At 40.4% G+C, this 22,205-nt stretch overlaps 1 protein-coding gene across 2 annotated transcripts in view; it reads right to left on the reverse strand.

Moving 5' to 3' along the window:
- dtwd2 (DTW domain containing 2) overlaps positions 1 to 22,205 on the reverse strand; it is a 60,287-nt gene that overhangs the window by 12,106 nt on the left and 25,976 nt on the right. The window contains exons 2-5 of one of the 2 annotated variants that reach the window (XM_048258544.1): positions 16,920 to 17,069; positions 16,712 to 16,802; positions 15,962 to 16,056; positions 1,387 to 1,579 (exon numbers count right to left, since the gene is read on the reverse strand). In XM_048258544.1, the coding sequence (XP_048114501.1) occupies positions 1,387 to 1,579; positions 15,962 to 16,056; positions 16,712 to 16,802; positions 16,920 to 16,960 (420 nt within the window). In that variant the 5' untranslated portion in view covers positions 16,961 to 17,069. The remainder of the gene's footprint in view (positions 1 to 1,386; positions 1,580 to 15,961; positions 16,057 to 16,711; positions 16,803 to 16,919; positions 17,070 to 22,205) is intronic. The other variant, XM_048258543.1, reaches the window with a different exon arrangement.

Genomic DNA, 22,205 nt, shown 5'->3' on the forward strand with positions numbered 1-22,205 from the left:
ACCAGAGATGAATGCCCGCTTTTGACTTGTACAGTTGCACCCCTGTCTCCCTAGTTGGTTTGATCTTGAGTGCGAAGCGGTCCTTTTTGTGCAGTGCCATTATGGGTTGTAGTGTATAGCGTTAGATGCGTGTGTGTGAGTGCTGACGCCTTTATTCACCTGCACTGTTGTGTATTTGGGTCTGGAGGGGTGGTGACCTGTGCAAAAGATAGAGGGGGTATTCTGAACTGGGAATTATGTCTGGCTGGGAGGGTGGATTACTTTTAATGAATTGTATTTAAATAAAATCTGCTTTTGGTAACTTAATTGTGGTGATTGTCCTCTGACTCTTGACACCGGACCATACCGGATTAACAAAGGTGGTGGCAGCATTCTTTCTTTATTCATAACAATTTATTACACTATATTTGTACCAACAATAACATTGTAGCCTACAGTGATTTGAAGAGCAGTAGCCTAAACAGTGTTGTAAGGCTGTGTGTACAAAACCGCTTCTTTACAGATCATCAGCTGGCTAACGCTGCTTTTGCCAGCTGCCCGTCACGCCATGTCAAATTTTGTAGAATTTTATTCAGACGAGAAAGATACGTTTAGATTCCCATGTGAACAGTTTAGGGGAAAAGTACCTATTTTGAAATTTGCTTTGCCATTTTTTCTACTGTCCCAGAGTTGTCCCAGACATCATTCTATTATGTCCCGGAAGCATTTTTTTATGGTCCCCGGGAGGTCGGGACATCGTTAATTTCGAGCCCTGGGCTACATAAACGAATGCTAAGTTTTTTCTAACAAGTGTGCTCGGTTTCCAGTGCATTTGCTTGGCTTGTAAATTAAGTTGTAAGCCTACTTTCCTTGTCCAATGTGATTATTGAACAATGCTGGCCAGAAATGAATAAAGGTGAAAGTTTCCGCATCATGTCATAGGCCTGCCTCTCATCTCGTTGCTACTCTGGCGGTCTCACCAGAAGATGCAGCAGCTGGCAGGACGTCATTGCGTTAACTGAGCAGTTAGATATATAGAACATCTACTTACGTGTAGTAAGCTACAACATGGTCTGATTGGTTCTACATAGGCCAGTCATTACTTTTATAATCACGTGGCAATGTAACAATGCATTCTGCTTCTTTTCTCTCACGCCGTTGTGCACCGAGGGAGAGGTGCACTTTTCTCTCTCAAAATACTTTCTCCTTTGTTAATAAACTTGTACTCATAACGAAAGGCAATTGAAAATGAAGAGGAGTAGAGTAGATTACTGGCTCAAAATGTACTTGAGTAAGAGCAGTTTTGAAAAAGTAATATGGAAAGTTGCTGTTCCTCGAAAAAAATACTTTTTTTACTCATGTGTGTTACTTGTAACGGGTTACTACCCACCCCTGCTGCAGACATACCTGTTTAGGAAGATGAAAGAGGGAGTTCTTGAAAAACATGTCCTTGGCTTGGCTCCATGTTCCATCAATAATAATGACATTCTGCACATCTCCAGTAACAATTTCATTCATGTCTTGCAAGTTTTGAGCTTCTGCCCCTGGGTAAAGGAGGAGGGTTTTGCTGTGTTGGCAGACTGCAGCCAGCTCGGGATTCCTAATAAGTTATCCAAAGCACAAGGGTTTTTGTTATGTAATTATTGAATACTGAGCTACAAGAACACATCATAAAGAATGCTTAATCATGCTGAAGCAGTGAAATATAAAATACAATACAAACACATTACTGGGCTTGGTTACCACTGTGTCTATACTAATCTCTTATCCAGGATCTAACTCGTGTCAAAAAATGAACACACACACAAAGCCAACTAGGGATGGTACTATACCACTTTTTCATGTGTGATACTGCAACCTGACAATACTGATACACATTCAGTACAGTCTTTTCCTCCCTCTCCACAACTAAGAGGTCAATATTACATGTCTGGATGCATGTCAGAAAAGGCTGCAATAGGTTCAGTCCAGAATTCCCAAAAGATGTCTGTCACAGTAGCATGTTTATGCAAAGGTGCTTTATTATTCCGTGCACTACAGTGCCACAATCAAGATGAAAAAAGTCCAGACATGAGCAGTGAAAAAGAGTATTAGAAGAATGTAACTACATAACAAAACAGTGACAGTATTTGAAGAGTTTGGTTCCAAAACACTATATCCATTTTAATGAACTTTTTGAATCTTTTTTTTTTTTTTTTTTCCCCAAGTAATTTCAGTAGAACTGTAATTGGGGGCCAAGCAGCGAAGCTGTGAGGCAACCATTGTGTTTCTCTTTGTTCTTATTATTATTATTCCGCCATGGAAGTCTAAGGCAGCCCATAGAACCGTCTGGTCAAAAGTTGTGAAATTTGGCACACTGATTGGGGACAGTCCAATAATTAATTGAACCACGTTTCATGCCGGCACCTCGAGTGCTCTAGCGCCACCAACAGGCCAAAGTTGGACGTGCGTTCACGCACGTAACTTCTGACCCGTTGACTCGATTGTCAAAAATGAGGTATCGTTGGACTCCTTGGGCCAATCAGAGTTCAACACACCCTATGACGTCAATTTTTGACCTCTATGTTTAAATCACAGCAAGTGTGATCATATCTCAGTCAATCTTTTATTTTTTATGTGAAACTGATGACAGCAAGTTCCATCCAGTTCATTCTAAAGTGTGCGTGCAAGGGTGGGGCAGGGTGGGATGGGCAGGGGCGGTTGCAGTGGTAGGCTGGCTGGGGGAGGGGGCGGCGACACTCAGCCCTGGTTCAGCCCCACAAAATCAGTTATGTTTTGATGTGAAACTTGACCTTGTAACTCAGCCAATCTTGGGTTGTTTGACATGGAACTTGCTGTGACTGCTTAATGTTATAAATCTGATGCAACGGCATTGAGTTACATGGCAAATCTGGCCTGCTGAACTGGCTGCTTGGTATGGAAGAATATTAGACTAAAAAGTTTTGTACGTGTGTATCACGTTTTGAAACTGTAGAAATTATTTGTAACCAGGGTAGGAATTTCACGGTGGCCACGAGGGCCATGGCCGTCGTAGCCCCTTGCATTGGCCGTGAGGCCCCTTTGAAAATCAGAGGTTTACAGGCCACGGTGGCCTTGGTGCCCCCTTCTTTCAATATTCTGCTTTGCGTCCTACTAATAGCGATTTTTATTTAGCCTGTGGCCTGTCAAAATAATCTTAGCATTCACAGCGCAAATTAATTTAGTCTTTTACGCAGTGGAGAAAGTGACAGCACAAGAAAGAAAGTGCGTCCAAATTCACCCATTCTCAGTTGAACTATTCGCGAAGTAGCCTATTCATCACACACATCACAAGTATCAAACGAAAGAGCTTTTTCTCAGCTTTTAAACGATGTTAGCCGACAATTGCTGTGTTGAACGGTTCGCGAGAAAAGTAAATAATATAATTCAATTTAATCATACATTCTACTGAAGGTTTTGCGTCCCATGTTCTCCCTACCCATTCATCTCGGTGGAATACTTTCTGAACCCTTCTTTTTAACACATGACAAACCATATATCAGAATAAACAGGAGACCTTACGAACACAAAGGTGTAAAGCAGTCCCCTGTACAGTTAGCTGTTCCAGAGTAATCCAGTTTTGAATTTGCAGTAAAGTTCGACATACATGGATGTCTCCAAATTTGGGCTTTAAGTTTTACAATGTGTTTAAATTGTTCCACATGATTTCATAACGGGCCAAATACAAAATAAATATTACAAATATCGCCTAGATATAGGTAAATCAGAGGACAGCTGACTAAGAGTTTGTGAAAGTAGCCTTAATGATCACAAAATGCTAAGCATGCATCTAGGCTATTTGAGTTTCTTAAAGCTGAGCTGTGCTTAAATTGTTCAATACATGATTTCATAACAGGCCAAATATAAAATAAATGTTATATATAGCCTAGATATCTGTAAATATTAGATGATCAGATGATTTACAGTTCTATGTAATATGTCATGTTTCATGTTTTTGTAATGTTTCATACAGTGATGCAGGTCTACTGCAGTGAATAGGCTAAATACAACTTTGATCAACTTTGATCATTCACTACTGTATAGTTAACTTTGGCCTTGGTGCCCTGACATGTGGCCTTTGTGCCCCCCACCAAATATGCCCAACTGAAGGCCAAGTGGCCTTGCCCCCAGAATGGTGAAATTCCAAGCCTGTTTGTAACTGTAAAAAGGATCTGTACAAGTAATTGTCAATATCACAAATATGCCCTACACTTACAAATCTATTGTAAAATATTTTACAATTACAAATATATTCTACAATTACACATCAATATTCTATGCACAAAAAGCTGTTCTACAGTTACAAATCTTTTCTACAGGTGTACAGACTTTTGCACCACCTTAGGGATGAGAAGTGTCTCATGTGTATTGTATGTGTGTGTAACAGGATTTGTAACTGTAAAAATGATTTGTGATTTAACAAAAAAATAACACAAACAATTTTAAGTATTACTCATAAGTCGTTCACTTACAAATATATTCCACAGGTATTAAATATTCCACAGTTGCTGTCTTTCAATTACGAAACTATTCTGCCATTACAAATCTCTGCTGCTTGCACAAGTATTTTCTACAAGTATACGAATACTTTTGAGACTGTTCTGGCGCTTCCTGTTGAATAGCCAATGGCGATCCTCAGGTTTGGCTAGCCAACCATGAATCTCAGTTCACTAACCAATCACAGAGCAGGAGCAGCGCCGTCGTTGTGGCTAGTTGTGTGGGTGCAACCAAACTTGGAGTCTACGCTTGGAGCACGCTAGTTTCCTGTATTCCTTGAGGTATGTTGGTAGCCTACACCACACAGACATGTTCTATGTCCACTATTCAATACAGCCAGTGTACCTGATATACGGGGCAACGAGGTGAGATCAATCAATGGCAACTAATGTGGGCAACAGACGAATAACTATATTATGGACCCTTTCAAGAGAGTTCCATTATCAGCATCATGGTTGGCCCCACAAGACTTCCTTTTTAACATTCCATATGTTATCGTAATGCAGAGGAAGTAGATTGGGGCCCAAATAGAACGTTCAAGCATTGTTTTTGTTTTTATTGTTGAAAGGGTCTATATATAGCAAGCTACCGCTAGTTAGCCAAATCTCACTCAATCTCAATGTAGAATAGCAATGGTAGCTAAATTTTCAGTTTAAGCAGCAAACAAGTGCGAACGGAAATGTAGTGTGTGGATGGAAATAAATAACAACACTCAACATACTTTTGAAGACATTTTGTTTCAAGTTTGTAACAAATGCGGTCAATATTTTTAAGGGAGTTTGTCAGTCGGTCATAAGGTAGGCTCAGCAAAACGAGGCAGGCGGCTAGCATTATTATCAAGAGGTGTGCTAACTATTAGGCCTCGTATGCCAGGTCTAGCTTCTACCTCCGGATTGTGAGGTGCTACTTCGGACTTGACGAACTCTTCTAGTAGGCAACAGAAAGGTTTGATGCTCAACAGATTGGTCTGGAGTTAGTTAATAATAATTATACCATGGTCTAGGTTGAAAAGGGTGTCGTTTAAAAAGTGATATACTACACCTATAAAAATACGTTCCTGTTGCTTGACAACGCCGGAGTTAGTCCGCTCAGCGTCGTCCATTTATTTCTGATAATGGACACCTCGTCGGGCATCATCCCTTACGTAACCATTGATATGCGTGACAAAACATACCAACTGGTGTCAACATCAGCTAGGCTATGTTGGCATTTTCTGATGGTTCTTCATGACTGATCATAAGGTACAAAATAAATAATACAGAAATACAGTGCTGGGCATTGGTAGACAATCATATTCATCTGTCTATGTATCTATTTCTTGTGTAAGCAGTTTCTTATGGATCCCCAGTTGGTGCCTCCTTCTGAAGCACAGGTGGGTCATAAAATATATTTTACTGTCTATGAAAATAGGTCGCCGCTTGATGTGAGATTCAAAAAGCATACCTTTTGAACTTGTTGACGGCAGTATTCCTCCTTAAAACAACATCCTCGGATGTGTATGTTTTATATTTTGTTAAAGTTAAAGAGAAATCACTTTATGGTCTTTATGCCTCGACTAAGTTGATGTTGCCTATAAACAACAATTCATGTTCATAGAAACAACAAGGTCAATAAGACATAATATATTTCATACCTGTGTTGCAGCATGTAGCCTAGCTGTCTAGCTAGGTTTACAATGCAATCCAATGTCCTAAAATACTAGCATTTCGCCTGACAGCTAGCTAAAAAGATCGAGTGCTTAAACTAACATATAGGGTCTGTTTGAAACGGAAGACAGCTGCCTACTGCCTCCCTCTCTACATAGAGAGCTGTCTCACTAGACATGACTTTGGATTAAATGCATCTTTTAAAAATGAGCGTAGCACTCTAGAATCTTTGGTTAACACTAAGGTATGACGTTAGCAAAGGCCTGACATTAAACTAAATTAGAATTACGTAAGCTAGCAGGCTAAAGGTATAAATTAGTTTTACGGCCGGCAGATATATCAGACCAGACGCATTTAATGGTTACAACAATGGCATAATCAGATAGTAAATTGTTTATTTCTCATCTCAAATCTACAAATGTAAGCAAAATAAGGTCACACAAATGACATTTTAAACAGATTCAGCAGTCATTACCGATGTCATCCACCATGTTTGTTTACCTTTCACAGCTGTTTCAGACGTTGCCGCAAGGGATTATGGGTAGGAGGGAGCATGAAGTGTGCATCGATGCTGCCTCCAAAAATGACCGTTATTTGGGAATTCTAAGATATCTTAGAAGGTAGCAGAATTAGTTTTTTCGGCTTCGAACCGCACTTGCTGCCTTGCTCCCCAGCTAGATATCTTAAAAGGCAGCAACGTTTCGAACACACCCATATAGTGGTCTATTTAGTGGTGTATGTGCTCTGACTAAGTTTGTGTGGCATATAAACCACAAAGCGTGTTGATACAACTGCCAATGTTCGTGTAGAAACATTTTAATCACATACAAATTTTCATGTTACAGCTCAGGTAGTCTCCGCCATCTTGGTCAGACTTTTTTGTAACTCCCGCCTCCAAACACAAAGACGCGGACCTGATTGGCTCTCGAATGGTCCTTATTTAAATAAAGTTAAACTTTGGCCAACTTTGTTTCGCCTGCCTCAGCGATTCGCTTTCATTTCGCCCAACCAGGGCGAATTTCGTCTCCATTCAACCTCAATGAGAGCGACGCGAAATTTCGGTGTGTGGAAACACACCGTTAGAGTTGCTTGTCAGTGCCACGACAGACCTTTTCTGCATCTGCAGCCCACTTTTCTTCCTCTTAAAATATTCCACCAGCTTTTCCACGAGCATCGGGGGCTTTGTCTCTAAATGGCACTGTAGTTTTGAGGGCTTGAGGGCTTTGTTGGATAGCATTAGCCCACACTCACACACTGGGCTTTTGGGATTGCCTCTGTTCCTTCATTTACGAAACCGTATTTAATGAAGTCGAGATGGTATTTCCGTAAAAACGTTGTCTTTTGGGTTGGGATGTTCGTCTTAATTTTTTTCTTTTTAAAAACTTCTCCATTTTTGCCGCTTCTTCTCTGTGTATTGGCGTTTGTTAAACAACTGATTGATGCTTTTTGCGGCCCTCTGGGTGGCACTGGCGGCCCTATTGTTAAGAATCACTGTTCTAAGGGATGATGCCTCCAGGATAAGGCCAAGGATACATATTTTTGGGCATGCAGGGATTTCTTTCTGAATGATGCAAAAAATGATCTCAGTTATGCCATTCCAAAATTCTTGAATATGTTTACAGGTCCAGATACAATGAAACAAAGTTCCTTTCTCTGTCATACATGTTATACATATCAGTACATACATGATACATATCAGTGTCATACATGATATGCATACCCATATCAGACCACAAAGTTGTGCTATTTGACACCTATCTGTCCATCAGAAAATCCAAAGTATGTCATGTCATATCGTAACATAAAAAAGGTAGTGCCAGAGGAACTTACTTCACTAGTTACCTCCTATCCTTGCCCTTCTCCTAATGCTTCAGTAGTGGATCTGGTTGGCAATTACAACAACTGCATGTCTGCAGCACTCAACAGTCTTGCCCCCTTAAAGACACGGACCGTTTCGTTTGTGCACTCCGCACCTTGGTTCACTCCTGAACTACGCCAAATGAAGTCAATGGGTCGGCGCCTAGAGCGACTATCAAAAAAGACTGGTCTTGCTGTCCACCAAGGGATGTACTCGGAGCACATTCTTCAGTACAAAAAAGCACTCTCTGCTGCAAAGAGCGCATACTATGCAAGGATCATCAATGAGGGAGAAGGAAACACCAGGGCTCTCTTTTCCACTGTGAATGGCCTCCTCAAGCCACCTGATAGTACCATCTATCAGAATGCATCTGTTGAACGCTGCTCAGCCTTCTTGAACTTTTTTCACACAAAAATTGAGGCAATCCATCAACAATTGGAGTGTTCAATTACTAAGCTGAAACAACCATGCTCCTTGATTGAGTTGGGCTCACCTACTATAAATGCACTCAGTGAATTCAGTCTCCCTGCTGAAAGTTACATCTCTGGTCTCATCACCAAGTGCAACTCCTCCACCTGTCAGTTGGACCCTGTTCCGACAAGCCTGGTCAAGATGTGCCTACCATCCATCATCTCAATGATAACATCAATAATTAACACCTCGCCATCACTGGTCAAATCCCTCCTTCATTGAAGACTGCTATTGTCAAACCAACCCTGAAAAACCTGGGCTGAACCATGATGACCTCAACAACTACCGACCCATCTCCAATTTACCATTCATTTCAAAAATTATGGAGAGGGTGGTGGCATCTCAACTCCAGGATCATTTGAAGGACAATGATCTGTTTGAGCCATTTCAGTCTGGATTTCGACCAAAGCACAGCACAGAGACTGCCTTGGTGAAGGTAACAAATGACCTCCTCTGCACAGCTGATGCTGGACTCATTTCCATCCTAATCCTCCTTGACCTGAGTGCAGCTTTTGACACCATATCCCATCAGCTGCTTCTGGATCGTCTTACCAGCATTGGAGTGCAGGGCAGTGTTCGTCAATGGTTCACCTCCTATCTCTCTGGCAGGACACAGCTTGTCCAGATTTTGGACCACAAGTCGGAGAGTGCTGCTGTCACAAAGGGAGTGCCACAGGGGTCTGTTCTGGGGCCCCTTGTCTTCATCATCTACCTCCTCCCACTGGGAAATATCCTGAGGCAACATGGTGTTCAGTTTCACTGCTATGCTGATGACACCCAGCTTTATATGTCCACCAAACCGACTGCCTCCCTTCCTCCTGCTGCGATGACTGCCTGTCTGCATGATATAAATCTGTGGATGACTAACAACTACCTGAAACTGAACAGTAACAAGACTGAATTACTTGTTGTTGGCTCAAAAACAACGCTGGCAAAGATGGAAAACAGACTCTCCCTATCTATAGATGGCTCCAACATTGCCTGCTCCACCAAGGTGAAGAGTCTTGGTGTTATACTACACAGCACACTTTCATTCACTGCCCATATTAACAGTGTGTCTCGCAGCGCCTTTTTCCATCTGCGCAACATCGCAAGACTGCGCCCCTCCCTCAGTCAGCAGAGTGCAGAAGTACTTGTAAACGCCTATGTTACATCCCGCATTGATTACTGCAATTCCATCTTCTCTGGCATTCCACAGAAATCACTCCACCACCTACAAATAATCCAGAACTCTGCAGCCAGGATAGTAACAGGCACAAAGTCCACAGGCCACATAACACCTGTACTGTTGCAGCTACACTGGTTACCAGTTACCCAGAGAGTCCAGTTTAAGATCTTACTGTTGACATATAAGGCCCTGCATAACCTTGCTCCCAATTATATAACCGACCTATTAGAGAGCTACACCCCTTCCCGCTCACTGCGATCCTCATCAGCTGGTCTGCTCAAGGTGCCCAAGATGAACCTCAGCACCATGGGAGAGAGAGCGTTATCCCACACAGCCCCAAAACTCACTTCCAAACAACATCAGGCAGTGTGAATCCACTGCCCAGTTTAAAAAGGAACTGAAAACGTATCTCTTCAGACTAGCCTATGGACTGTGATATGGCTAAATGGACTATATATATATATTTTTCTCCTTTTTGATATATATATATATATATATATATATATTTTTTTTCTCTCTCTCTTCTATTTGTTGTATCTGTAAAGCGACCTTGTTAAACTTATGGAGTTTCAGGAGTTATACATGTTCTCATGAGGCAAAAATATTGAATTAACCTCAATCTACTATTAATAGTCATGCCTTTTCCCATTCTAGCTCTGTAATGACTGTCTGAAAATCGTCCATCCAGGCCATTCTCTTATAGTCTGAGGACTCTCTTGATGACTTATGCAATTTACTGTATATTTTTGAGATCGTCCCTTTAGCATGGTGATTGGGTGTTACCAGTTCTTCAATACCATTGAAAGCAGGAGATTGGTTCTTAGAATGAACAAATTATTTGAAAATATTTAAACAAATTATCTTTCAGATATTCAAAAGGCATAAAGGTGTTATCTTTAAAGAGATCTGAAATCTTCTGTAAACCAAGCTGTGCCCTAAATTTAAAACCTGGGTCTGATGTACCTGGTGTAAATCTTGCATTACCCCAGATAGGAAAAATGTGATATATCTCTTGGCTCTCCAACCATCTCTTGCAACTCATACCAAGCTGTAATTGTGGTCGTAACAAATGGGTTGCTTGTATTCTGCTTCAGCATTTTAAGAGAGTTGGAGTATAGGTATCTGTCCAAAGTTAACCCTTTTGCCTTTTGTTCCTCTATCTGGACCCATGGCAGCTTTGAAGTATTAGAGAACCAAAAAAGTGTGGCTCTAACTTGGACTGCTCTGAAGTAACATAGTTGGTTGGGTAACTGCAACCCTCCCATATCATAAGGTAGATATAATAAGGTTAAGTAAAAACTTGGTCGTCTTTTATTCCAGATGAAATTTGTGAATGTTTTCCTCATAGTAGAGAAAAAGGCTGGTGGGGGTGAAAGAGGAATTGACTGAAACAAATATAAAAATTTAAGGAGAATGTTTACATCTTAATGGCATTGATTCTGCCTATTAATGTGATTGGGAGAGACCATGTGAAACAATGGGGTCATAGTTATGTGGGATTATGTTTTTTTTTTTGAGGTGTGAGAATAATCCCCAAATATTTAAACTAAATTTTAGATACTGTGAAAGGGTGTTGGATTGGTGGACTATTTCTTTCTTTTTCATTGAGGAAGAGTATGGAAGATTTGGATTGATTGACCATATATCCTGAGAATGTTACAAAATGATTAATCATATTGATCACAGTAGGCATTGTGTTTTTTTTTAGATCTGCAAGGTATAATAATATATCATGTGCAAATAATGAAATTTGATGCTCTTGACCTGAAACATCAATTCCCTTTATTCCTGGATGACTATGTATGGCTATTGCCAGGGGTTCAATAGACATCACAAATAGTAGGGGGAACAGTGGGCAACCCTGTCGCGTACCACATGAAATATTGAAGGGTTCAGAAATTAAGTTGTTTTTAACAATCAGCTAATTTCAGCAATTTCAGGTTCGCAATACAATAATTTAATCCATTGACAAAGTTTAGGTCCACAGCCATGTCGGCTGAGCATATCAAATAAATAAGGCCATTCAACTCTGTTGAACGCCTTTTCGGCATCCAGAGACAGTATGCAGTTGTCTTTAGCATCTGTCTTTTCGTGGATGATATTCAATGCTCGTGTATATTATGAAAGGCCTGCCTGCTCTTCACAAATCCATTTGGGTCATTATGAATTATTGTTGGTAGATGAACTTCTAGTCTCAAAGCTAGTGCTTTGGCTAGTCTTTTAGCATCAGTGTTAATCAAAGACATCGGTCTATATAATTCACAACTGTGTTGTGGTTTATCTGGCTTTGGCAAGAGTGTAATTAAGGCCTTTCTTAGTGACGGGGGCAGAATTCCAGCTTCAGGGACTCCTCAAACATTTCAAATAGAGGGCAAATTAATTGATCTTTGAAAGCTTTATGTACTGTATATCTATGGGGAGACTATCTGGTCCAGCTGTTTTCCCATTTCTCATTGTATCTATAGCCTTCAGTAATTCCTCTACAGACAATGTAATACAGTGAATGTAATTTCTGTTTCACTTCATCTGAGAAGGCAGGTATTTAAAGACCATCTAGAAAGCTAGTTTGTTGGACGGTATTTCCAGGAGATTCTAATTTGTATGTAACGATTTGAAGAAATTGGTAAAAGCTTCATTGATCTCTTGTTGATCAGATGAGGGAGTCCCTGAGTTTGTTATAATGCTATTAATGGCTTTATTAGATTGCATTTTTAAAAATTTTCCAGGCCAGAAGTTTGCCAGATTTTTCTCCCTGCTCATAGAATGTTTGTTTCAGGCAAAATAGGCTGTTTTCAGTTTTAGATAGTGATAGTTTGTTGTATTGTGCTCTGAGGAGGGGTATTTTTGCTGTGGCATTGTATGTGTATCATCTTCATAGGTTTCTTTTTCTAACTTCTTGATTTCTTCATCAAGTGATCTCGATTTTAAATTAACTTAATTGGTTATAGAGCTTGTATAGTTAATCATCTGCCCTCTAATATAGGCTTTGAAAGCCTCCCATCGAACAGAAGCACTTTCATTTCACGTTTCATATGTATTTATTTTGAAAAATACATCAATGTATTAAGTACCCACAAATTCTAAGAAGTTTGGATATTCTAAGAAGTTTGGATATTGTCTTCTCCAACACAAGTCTAATTCCTGCATAAAGGTCTGTAATATTTTCCTACTTTGAGCATGAGTGTTATCTATACTCTTGAGTCTATCAAGGTCTGTTGACAGGGTTGTATTGAAATCTCCTCCAATCAGGAGTTGGCCAGACATAGGAGCTAAAAGTAAAAATAAGTCTTCAAAAAAATGTGGGCTATCTGAATTTGGTCCATATAGATTTACAAGATTTATCATCTTGTCAGTGAGTAGCCCTTGAAGAATTAAATACCTGCCTGCCTTGTCAGATATGACATTAGATGTGTATGATGATGCAAATACCTGTCCCGCCCTGTTCTTTGTCATTTCTGTAGTTCACTAGACAGTAAATGTGTTTCTTGTAAGAACACGATAGTTGCTTTGAGTTGTTTTAGTCTATGCATGACCTGTTTTACTTTAGATCATCTACCTAACCCCCTCACATTCCAGGATGTTACAGTATATTGATATGCAAGTCATTCCTCATGTAACCATTGTGTATTATATTTCCTTAAGCTAGAGACATTAACTGTTGTAAAAACAGACATTAACATAAGTTCAACTAGAAAAATTAAAATAAAACATTTTTCAAAATGAGGCTCTTGGACACAATTAACCCGAACATGGCGGTCTTGGCGAAGCACCTAATCAATCGCTATTAGGACTTCTCCTCCCCAGTGTTTGCGTGATACTCCCACTTTTCCCTCACCCTCCTATAAATGCATCAATGCATATGAAAATATGTTCCATGGCAGCATGTTCAAATGAATCATGGAAATTGTTTTTTTAGTTAAATATTGGATGTCAGAAGAAAAAAATTGGTGTTCCATAACACAGTGCATTTAGTGGTGTGTGAAATGAATGTCCCACACTGGGAAGCATTATAGTTTGATACTGCAACTAAAGTTAGACTTGAAGAAGAAACTGTCACCTGTTCCATTTTTTTTAACAGCCATTCCTTTATTAATAAATTCATTACATTTCTATGTTAACATGTTCTATTAAAGAAAAGATGGGAAATAACTCTGTGTGTGCTGTAAAGTGGTTAGAAGAAATTAAATCGGAATCGGCTAAAATCGTCTTTGTATACTGTATGTTTCTAGCCTGATGTAGTCATACTCAATTCTAGTCAGAATATGAGTCTGATACTGCTACATTGGGACATAATTATGGGGCGTGTTTCAACCGATACAGGGGGGGATTGCCTCTGCACTCAATTGGATAGACCTAACAACAACAACAACAGCAACAAAATAGCTTACCGTGAGGTGTAGGAAGAAAACACACGAACCATCCTTCTTCTCCTATATCCCTCCGTTTTTAATAAATTTAATTCGTTTTTAAAAAATAATTCTGTTGAACAGTGATATGCTACAAACATGTTAAACAGCTGGGAAAGGCTGTCGCAAATCCCTCGAACAGGTGGTCAATCAGAGATTTCAAACGAACGAGGGAACATATGCAACAGCGCTGTTTTCCCTTGATGAAAGTGAAACCACGAGTTTTCCCACATCTCAACTTTGGCCAAAGTTTTCAGAAATAATCGTTTTCAGTGATACAACCTCATTAAATAATATGAATTTTCTATATGGGGTCTTAAAAGCCATGTATCCTTCTAGCCACAGTGTTTTTGTTTCAAACATAAGCCTAATCAAAGCGTGCTCAGATGACGTGATAGACCAGGCGCTGTTGCTCACCTGTCCATCATCGTAAAGCCTGATTTGATTGGTCCGCCCGATATAGGATGAGCATACTTCCACCACAATGGAGCAATGCCAGACCGAACATCCCGACCTCAAATGATGTGGGCGGGACTAAGTTCGGAATGACATCCAGGCTAGTATGTTTCATGTCTGTTACACTTAGTTAGGTTTTGTAAGGTTTATGGGGTCTTGTTAATACTAAGCAAACACCTTTGGACAAACTTAATAATAAAAAAAAAAGAAATCTGACAGCATTGCTCCCATCTGTCTTTTCAGGGAGATTTACCAGGCGTAGGTTGCATCGTATATGTCTATTCTCCAAATCCTCTATTCTGCAGTTGAGCAGCTGGACTTGGTTCTCCATACTTTGCAACATTTTTTGCATGCCACTGATGCTATCTTCTGTACTGCTAATTCGATGTTCAGCTTCAGAAAGCCTACCTCCAAAGTCACAAATTTTAATCTTAATGTCTTGTATGGCGGACAGCACACCGTTAAATTTGGAAGCGAAAACATCTTTCAAATCAGAAATGGCTTTCATCACCTTGCTTTCCTCATTAGTCATAGCTTCTGTGCTAAGTTTCTTCGGGCATTTCTTCCTTTTTGTCAAGATTCTTTTTAGTTGTAAAAACAGGATTTGGGGCATTTGTATTGAGAGCTGCTTCTAACATGACCTACTCACCTTCGCGGCCATGTTGGATTGTAAAATACACAATTAAATAATGTTACTTTATGTTTTTAAAAATGGAGATATAGACTGTGTCTCAAATCTCGTACTTCTGCACTTACAATACCTAAACTGAGTCCCCAGATGGTGCACTCATAACGGTCAAAAAGCTAAGTGTGGAACGCTGGACACTTTTCGCCCTCAACGGACGCCATCTTGGCCAAATAGCGGAAGGGGAGGGAGTGTTTTCAAACTTGTGGTAATCGCGGCTGAGAAAGCTGAAGCAGCAGCAGTGGAAAACATACTTTACAGAGGTACAAGCAAGTTATAACATAAATGGTTCATGTTTTGACACAGTATATGACCATGTCACTGTCGAATTGACGACACCAATAGTTATATTTAATTGTTGCGATCGTCATTTCTGTAAAGTGCACGGAGTTAGTGTTTGATATGAGACGATACTATTCTGTTAAAATTTGCGCACTCCGCCAGTAAGCACACAGTGGACATAGGGTGCTACACGAAAGTGATAGCCCACAAAAGTACACCAATTGAGACAGACTCATAGTGTTTTGGAACCAAACTCTTCATTTGACACTCAATAAAAAAGACACTGGGATGAACAGTGGGTACAGTTGTGGACCGGAACAGAACAGAAGTGGAGCTGCCGGTAAAAACCGGTAATCCAGTAAGAAACAGTTTAAACACGTAGGTCTAGTTTTAAATAGAACTTGGGCAGGACAACAGTTTTTATTCTAAAACACTACTGATAAGATAATACTGATAAATGTATATCAAACTAAATTTGTAATTCTGAATAAATACCTTTCTTCACTGAACCTCCGTCCAACAAAAACTTTGCATTTCCCAGGCGGCAGGCAGGCAGCTAGCAGAGGCACCGTGCGAAGAACTCTGCTCTCCTGAAGAACATAACAGGCCAAATTATTGGAATGCAAAAACAAACTGCACAGCAACATGTAGGAGCAACAGTTCCAGCAGCTGTGTCATTTAAAGGAATACTCCAACAAATTAGGGTCTAATTTTGGATGATTACAAGTGTAAACTTTAGTTAGGGACCAAAATTATGTTAATTGGAGTAGTTTGAGTACGAGTGGAATATGCAATTGCAAAGAAATAGCATACAACAGCCTTGAGGGTAAGCTCACTATATCAAAGCCACTGACTAGGCTCAAAATATCACTGTACTTCTATGCTGTTGTGGGGAGGGTCCCTGCAGACAAAACTAAGTATTTCGACCTTTTTAGGTGTAAAAAAGGGTATAAAGGACTGTTTCTGAAGTCATTACAGTACACCTATTCGCTGCCATCTTGCTAGAACTCCTCACAAGATGGTGGCGACCAGAGGAATAACAGGGTCACTGACTATTATTCCAGTCAATCCAACCGCCATAAGAAAACATCCATACCGTCCCAGCCCTACCCGCGGGTACCCGACCCGTTGCAGGATTCTGCTCTGATTAAGGTCATTTTGATCCCCAAGGAAGGTTCACTCGTTTTTAAACTGGAGTTTTTCTTTAACAGCTATGGTCCCATTTTCTTTACCTGAGAAACTCACCTCTGCTGGATGTTGAACAATGTATAAACAAGTGGACACATCCAAAGGACACCCAGGGAGAAATGGGCAAAGGCATACTTTCTCTGGCCGGCTACAGAGAAATAGTGAAGAATAACATAAGATCAGTTCATGTAAGTTTGTTTGTTGGAAACTGTCGTCAAATCAGGTACTGTATGTGAGCTCTGGTTAATAAATTCATCACAAGTACCTGTGAGTCCACATCCCCATAGCAGAGTGCCTAGCTTCCATTATATTTGTCTCATTGTGACTATATATACTACCTCCAGGTGGTCTCTCTCTTGTGATTAAATGTTCCAAATGTCAAGTACTTAGAGCTGCATTCTGTGTATGAAAGGAGCTATACAAATAAAGCATTATTATTACAGAATGTGTGCAGGCAGAAAAGTGCTTTGTTGCACGCTGTTTTAACTGACGCACTCCCTTATACGCACATGGGAGAATTTGCACCTTAGAGCAGAGCAAATAATGGCAGTTATTAGCCTATTATCTTATTAGGCATGGGTAAGTTTGTTAACAGCACTGATTTATATTTTTTGGTATAGGCCTAGACCTACAGAACATTCAGTTTGTAGCCTTAGAAAGTCAAACGTTTGGCTGAAGAAGTAAACCTATATGACGGGATTAATTTACGGCTGTCAATTAGGCCTTAATTGCCAGCTGAGTTTGCCAATTTGGTGTGTAATAGGCTACTGGAAAATCCCAGACACTCGTGAAACAATGCAAAAACAAAACAAAACAAAAAATCACCAGGGCTCAATATTCCCTCAGTCAGCGTCAACAAAGTTAACCCTTAGAACCTGAAGCTGTTTTTAGGGCATTTTCACTACCTTTATTCATAAGCATTTATTCTGGTCATTGTAAGTGCCACACACACATATTATTTATTGTTTTTTTTTTCAGCAGAGTCTAGGCTATCCAGATCTGCCATCATTTTATGTATTAGTACTAGCATTGATTTTATTTAGATTTGTAAAGAATTAAAATATAAAATGCGTATTATAAAAATTCTTATATTTCGACATGCATCTCACCACAGCAAGCTCATAGCTCTACATGCATTTCATGTGTGTGTAGGGCAGACTGTCCTGAATCGGGCAATACAATTGCCATGTTGGAGGGATACTCTGGGGCTGAGCAATTTACAGAAATATGCAGGGCTCTACACTAAAAAAATTCCAGGAGCACTTGTGCAATTTAGGAGCACAGACACAAATTTGGGCGCACAGTCAGTTCTGTACTTAACTTACACATAATCTAACATTACACTGCAGCTAACAGTTAAACATGCCAGTGCACCAATTGCAAAGATTAAGAATGACTGACGACATTTAGACTACAGGAAACAGGATTTTAAAAATTAGTGCCTACTTTATTTTCAGTCTGTTCTATTTTCCTACATTTTGTTAATTTAGCTAATCCAAATATGCCTGTGACCTATCTGACTGCATACTGAATACTACTACTAAAACAGTCCATTTGCTCTTCCACAAAACCCAACATAGTCTAATCAATGATATATTTTTTATATATATACTTTTATTTTTTATTTGAAATATCTGCATTGATGGGGGCAGTTAGGCAAACATTAGGCCTACTTTAGTTTTGCACTTCAGCTTCAGTGTAAACAAACAAGAATGCGTGGAAGCCTGGAGTTCAGTAGCGTTCTACCTTTGAATAAAATGGGAGTATTACGGGGAGGCTACTTTTGTGCCTGTTAAGCTACAGCTATATTTTGCATATTGCAGCCAATCGTCAACTGGGCTAAAAGGCATGTTAGGTTACCTTTCCTTCTCTCACTGCATTCTCAGAATCTCATCCTGTTCCTCCTATAGCCCGATGAATTGATTGGATAGAAGAACTAATTTCTTCAATCTTTGCATCTTGGCTGGCTAGTCTAACTTTCCGCTTTTTCTGCGCTCTTGGATTTGATAGAGCGCGACTACTAGCGAGTCACAACCTTAAACTGCTAACGTTGATGGGAGGTGTAGTTTTTATGCTGCATTAGCGACATGATTCTATGGTTTTCGATGTTGCGGTGTATTTTGTAGACAAACATTGACATGGTTAGAAGTCATTCGCACCAGTGCGCCTAAATATTTTTTTTTTTGCACTTTCATACGCTAATCATTTTACTCGCATGTAATGCGAGTGAAATGGGCGCACTGTAGAGCCCTGATATGTGGTGTGTGATTTAAGTAAATAAATGCCATTTTTTATTTAGTGATGAAAAATGACCTTTCTGCGCTCCATATCTGTGACACGAACTGATCTGACCTGACTTGACCCGAGGTTGAGTGTTAGCCTGCGTGCATATGGTGTATGCACTCATGATTCTCAACTTTTTACTGCATTGCCATGAACAAAGTAAAGGCAAAAAAGGTGTTTCTTTGTTGAACAAATTAGGATGCAATGTGAGCCTTGAATTGGATGCCATGCAGGAATTTGCTAGGATCTCAAAACCGGATTATGAACATGCTTTGCCATAGAGAAACACACGATAGCGTTGGATTATAAACATGCTTTGCCACAAAAACAGAAAAAACGTGGGGTAAGTCCAGCTATATGAAGTTATTATTTTGCTGTCACTTATAACCCAGAAGGATGTACTTGGTATCAACTGATAGCTCCGAGTCTCCTCTTTCATCTGGCATATCTATCAGATCACGGGTTTGTGAGTAGGGCCTAATTCAAACGAGAGTAATGGTTGTGCAGCGTTGGTTTGTGTACATGACGTTATTATTTTGCAGTCTCTTCGTCTGTTTTTATAAGCCAGAAGGATCGATATACATGGTACCAATGGATAGCCCTGTGTCTCCTCTTTCATCTGATATGCTTGCCATATCTATGCGATCACGGGTTCGCAAGTAATTCAAACGAGAGTAATGGGTGCGCAGGTGAAAGCAGAGAAGTATAGACTGTAAATGGGATGCTATTTGATTTAATTTCATGATTTTTTTAAATTTTCATACTTGATCGTAGTGTGTAGTCTCGTTGGAAAGCCCCACTTCTGCTCTGTCACGCAATAAAGGTTTCATCTTGTTGCGATGAACAGTTCCGGAGCAATGTAACAAAGAAAGGGTGTGTTTTTTGACGCACTTTGCGTCAATCGGGTTCTAAGGGTTAAAGGGACACCAGGCAACGTTTGTGTTAATTACTCATCTTCGTAAGTCTGTATATGGTTAAAAGACTCGTTACAGGGCGAATGAAGACTCTCGCCCGCCCCTACTGCCTGTAGGAAGAATATCCCGCTTGCAAGTTCAGTGTATCCTACCCGCCGACCGAAGCAGGCAGGCTAACGAAACGCTAGAGATTGTTGCAAACGTGTGTATAATGGCAGAGCCGGCGAAGAAGCAGCGAAAACCCTTGACAGAGGACGCAAAGAAAAGGAAAAGAGCTTCAGACCGAGCGAGGGGGAGTTTCGTAGAGAAAAAGCATCAGGCTTGCCTGGTGTCCCTTTAATCAAGGGGAAGATCACGCGAATGTACATCAAGGGTAAAAAATAAAACTTTAAACATCTCTACAAAACACATCTGGTATGATTACCAATCACTTAAAGTTTACAAAACAAGTTAAAGTTTGTTTCTATGTGCCCTCGATCACAGGTTACAGCATTTTGAAGATGATGGCAAGGGGAGTATCAGGCAGTATAAATTTGTGCTCTTGAAAAGCTCATTTATCTGAAAGTAATTGTGAAAGATATTGCCTTTTTTCTTATTCTATTCTTGTTTTATGTTGCACACATTTCCCTTGATATGGTTTTGACATAAAAATGAAGAAAAATACATATCTAAAGGGGTTTTAGGAGACGTTTAAAATATGGTGTTCTGTAACCCGTAACTCAGTTACCATGAAATGCAGTTTTTTTCCCCCCTCCCTCAATGGCATTAAAGGATAATTCCGGTATTAAGCACTTTTGAGTCCCTTTTCTGGTTTGTTTTGGATGAACTAGAGTGGTGGACACCGAAATTTTGATGATGGGTCCCGTCTCGACTTTCTGACTCGTTTTGAATTGCCTTTGACTGTTTCAGAGTGGCTGGCTATGGGTGTGCACAAACATACAAGGATACAAGGAAGTTTATTGTCACATGCATATAGTTACTGGAAGTAAGAAATGCAGTGAAATTATGTCTGGTGTCAGCCTATTTGTGCATTAATGGGGGTAAAAGTGTAGTAGAAGAGGGGTTTAGTAGATTAAGTGGCAGGGCTGCATAAAAAAGGTGGGGGGAGGATTGGGATTGGGTGGGGGCACCAACAAGGAGCACCCAAGAGCAACAGGGCAAGGAAAAACTCCCTTACCAAGGAAGAAACCTTGGGCAGATCCACGGCTCAAGGGGCTAACCCAACTGCCAGGGGTCTTGGTGTGTGTGTTGGGGGATGACAGGGGGATGGGATAGTGTGCTGTGTATGTGGGGAGAGGGCAGTGTGCAATATGTGTGTTGGAGAAGCTTCCTCATGAGACAATGTGCTGTGTATTGGGGGCAGTGTGCTGTAAGTATGTTGGGGATGTGTGTTGGAGAAGCTTCCTGATGAAATAATGTGCTGTGTATGTAGGGGCAGGGACTTACTATTGCAAGCAGAGTACTGTATGTAATGTATGTGAGTGATGACAGTGAAGATGTGTGGGCGGGAGGGAGTGGAGCAGTGACTGTGTGTGTGTGTGTGTGTAGTGTGGGTAGGTGGGGGCAGTGTGCTGTAAGTATGTAGAGGATGTGTGTTGGAGAAGATCCTGAAGACAATGTGCTGTGTATGTGGGGGCAGTGTGCAGCAAGTATGTAGAGGAGGCTTACTGTAGCAAGCAGTGTGCTGTATATATGTGAAGTGATGACAGTGATGATGTAAGTGTGTGTGTTGGGGATGGGGGGGGGGGGCAGAAAGGCTAGGCAATCAAGGACATGGGTAGATGGAGGAGAAATCAAAAATAATAAATAAAAAGTGTGCAAAAGTTGGAGAAAGTCAGATATGTGTGTGTGTGTGTGTGTGTGTGTGTGTGTGTGTGTTTTGACGTGTGAGGAAATAAGAAAATAAATAAAAAGTCTGTAGCATAGGGAGAGGGATGTAAAAGTGCTAAAAGTCTTGTAGGTGTGTGTGTGTGTGTGTGTGTGTGTGTGTGTGTGTGTGTGTGTGTGGGGGGTCATGAGTGCTGAGGAGTGAATGAGTGCAAAGTCAGTATAGTGTGAGTTCAGAGTTGGGAAATGTTTGAGAGTGCTGAAGAGTGAATGTGTGCAAAGTCAGTATAGTGTGAGTTCAGAGTTCGGATGGCCTGGGGATAAAAACTTCTCCTGAGTCTCTCAGTTCTGGCTTTGTGACTACATAGGCGTCTTCTTGATTTCAGCGGTAGGAATAATCCATTGTTAGGATGAGAAGAGTCCTTCAGAATCTTTTGGGCTCTTAGGAGTACTCTTCTGGAGTAGATATCTTGTAGAGCAGGGAGTTGAGTTCTTATAGTGCGTTCAGCTGGGCACTACTCTCTGCA

The sequence above is a fragment of the Alosa alosa genome, chromosome 12, assembly GCF_017589495.1.
Source record: "Alosa alosa isolate M-15738 ecotype Scorff River chromosome 12, AALO_Geno_1.1, whole genome shotgun sequence".
Lineage (NCBI taxonomy): Eukaryota > Metazoa > Chordata > Actinopteri > Clupeiformes > Clupeidae > Alosa > Alosa alosa.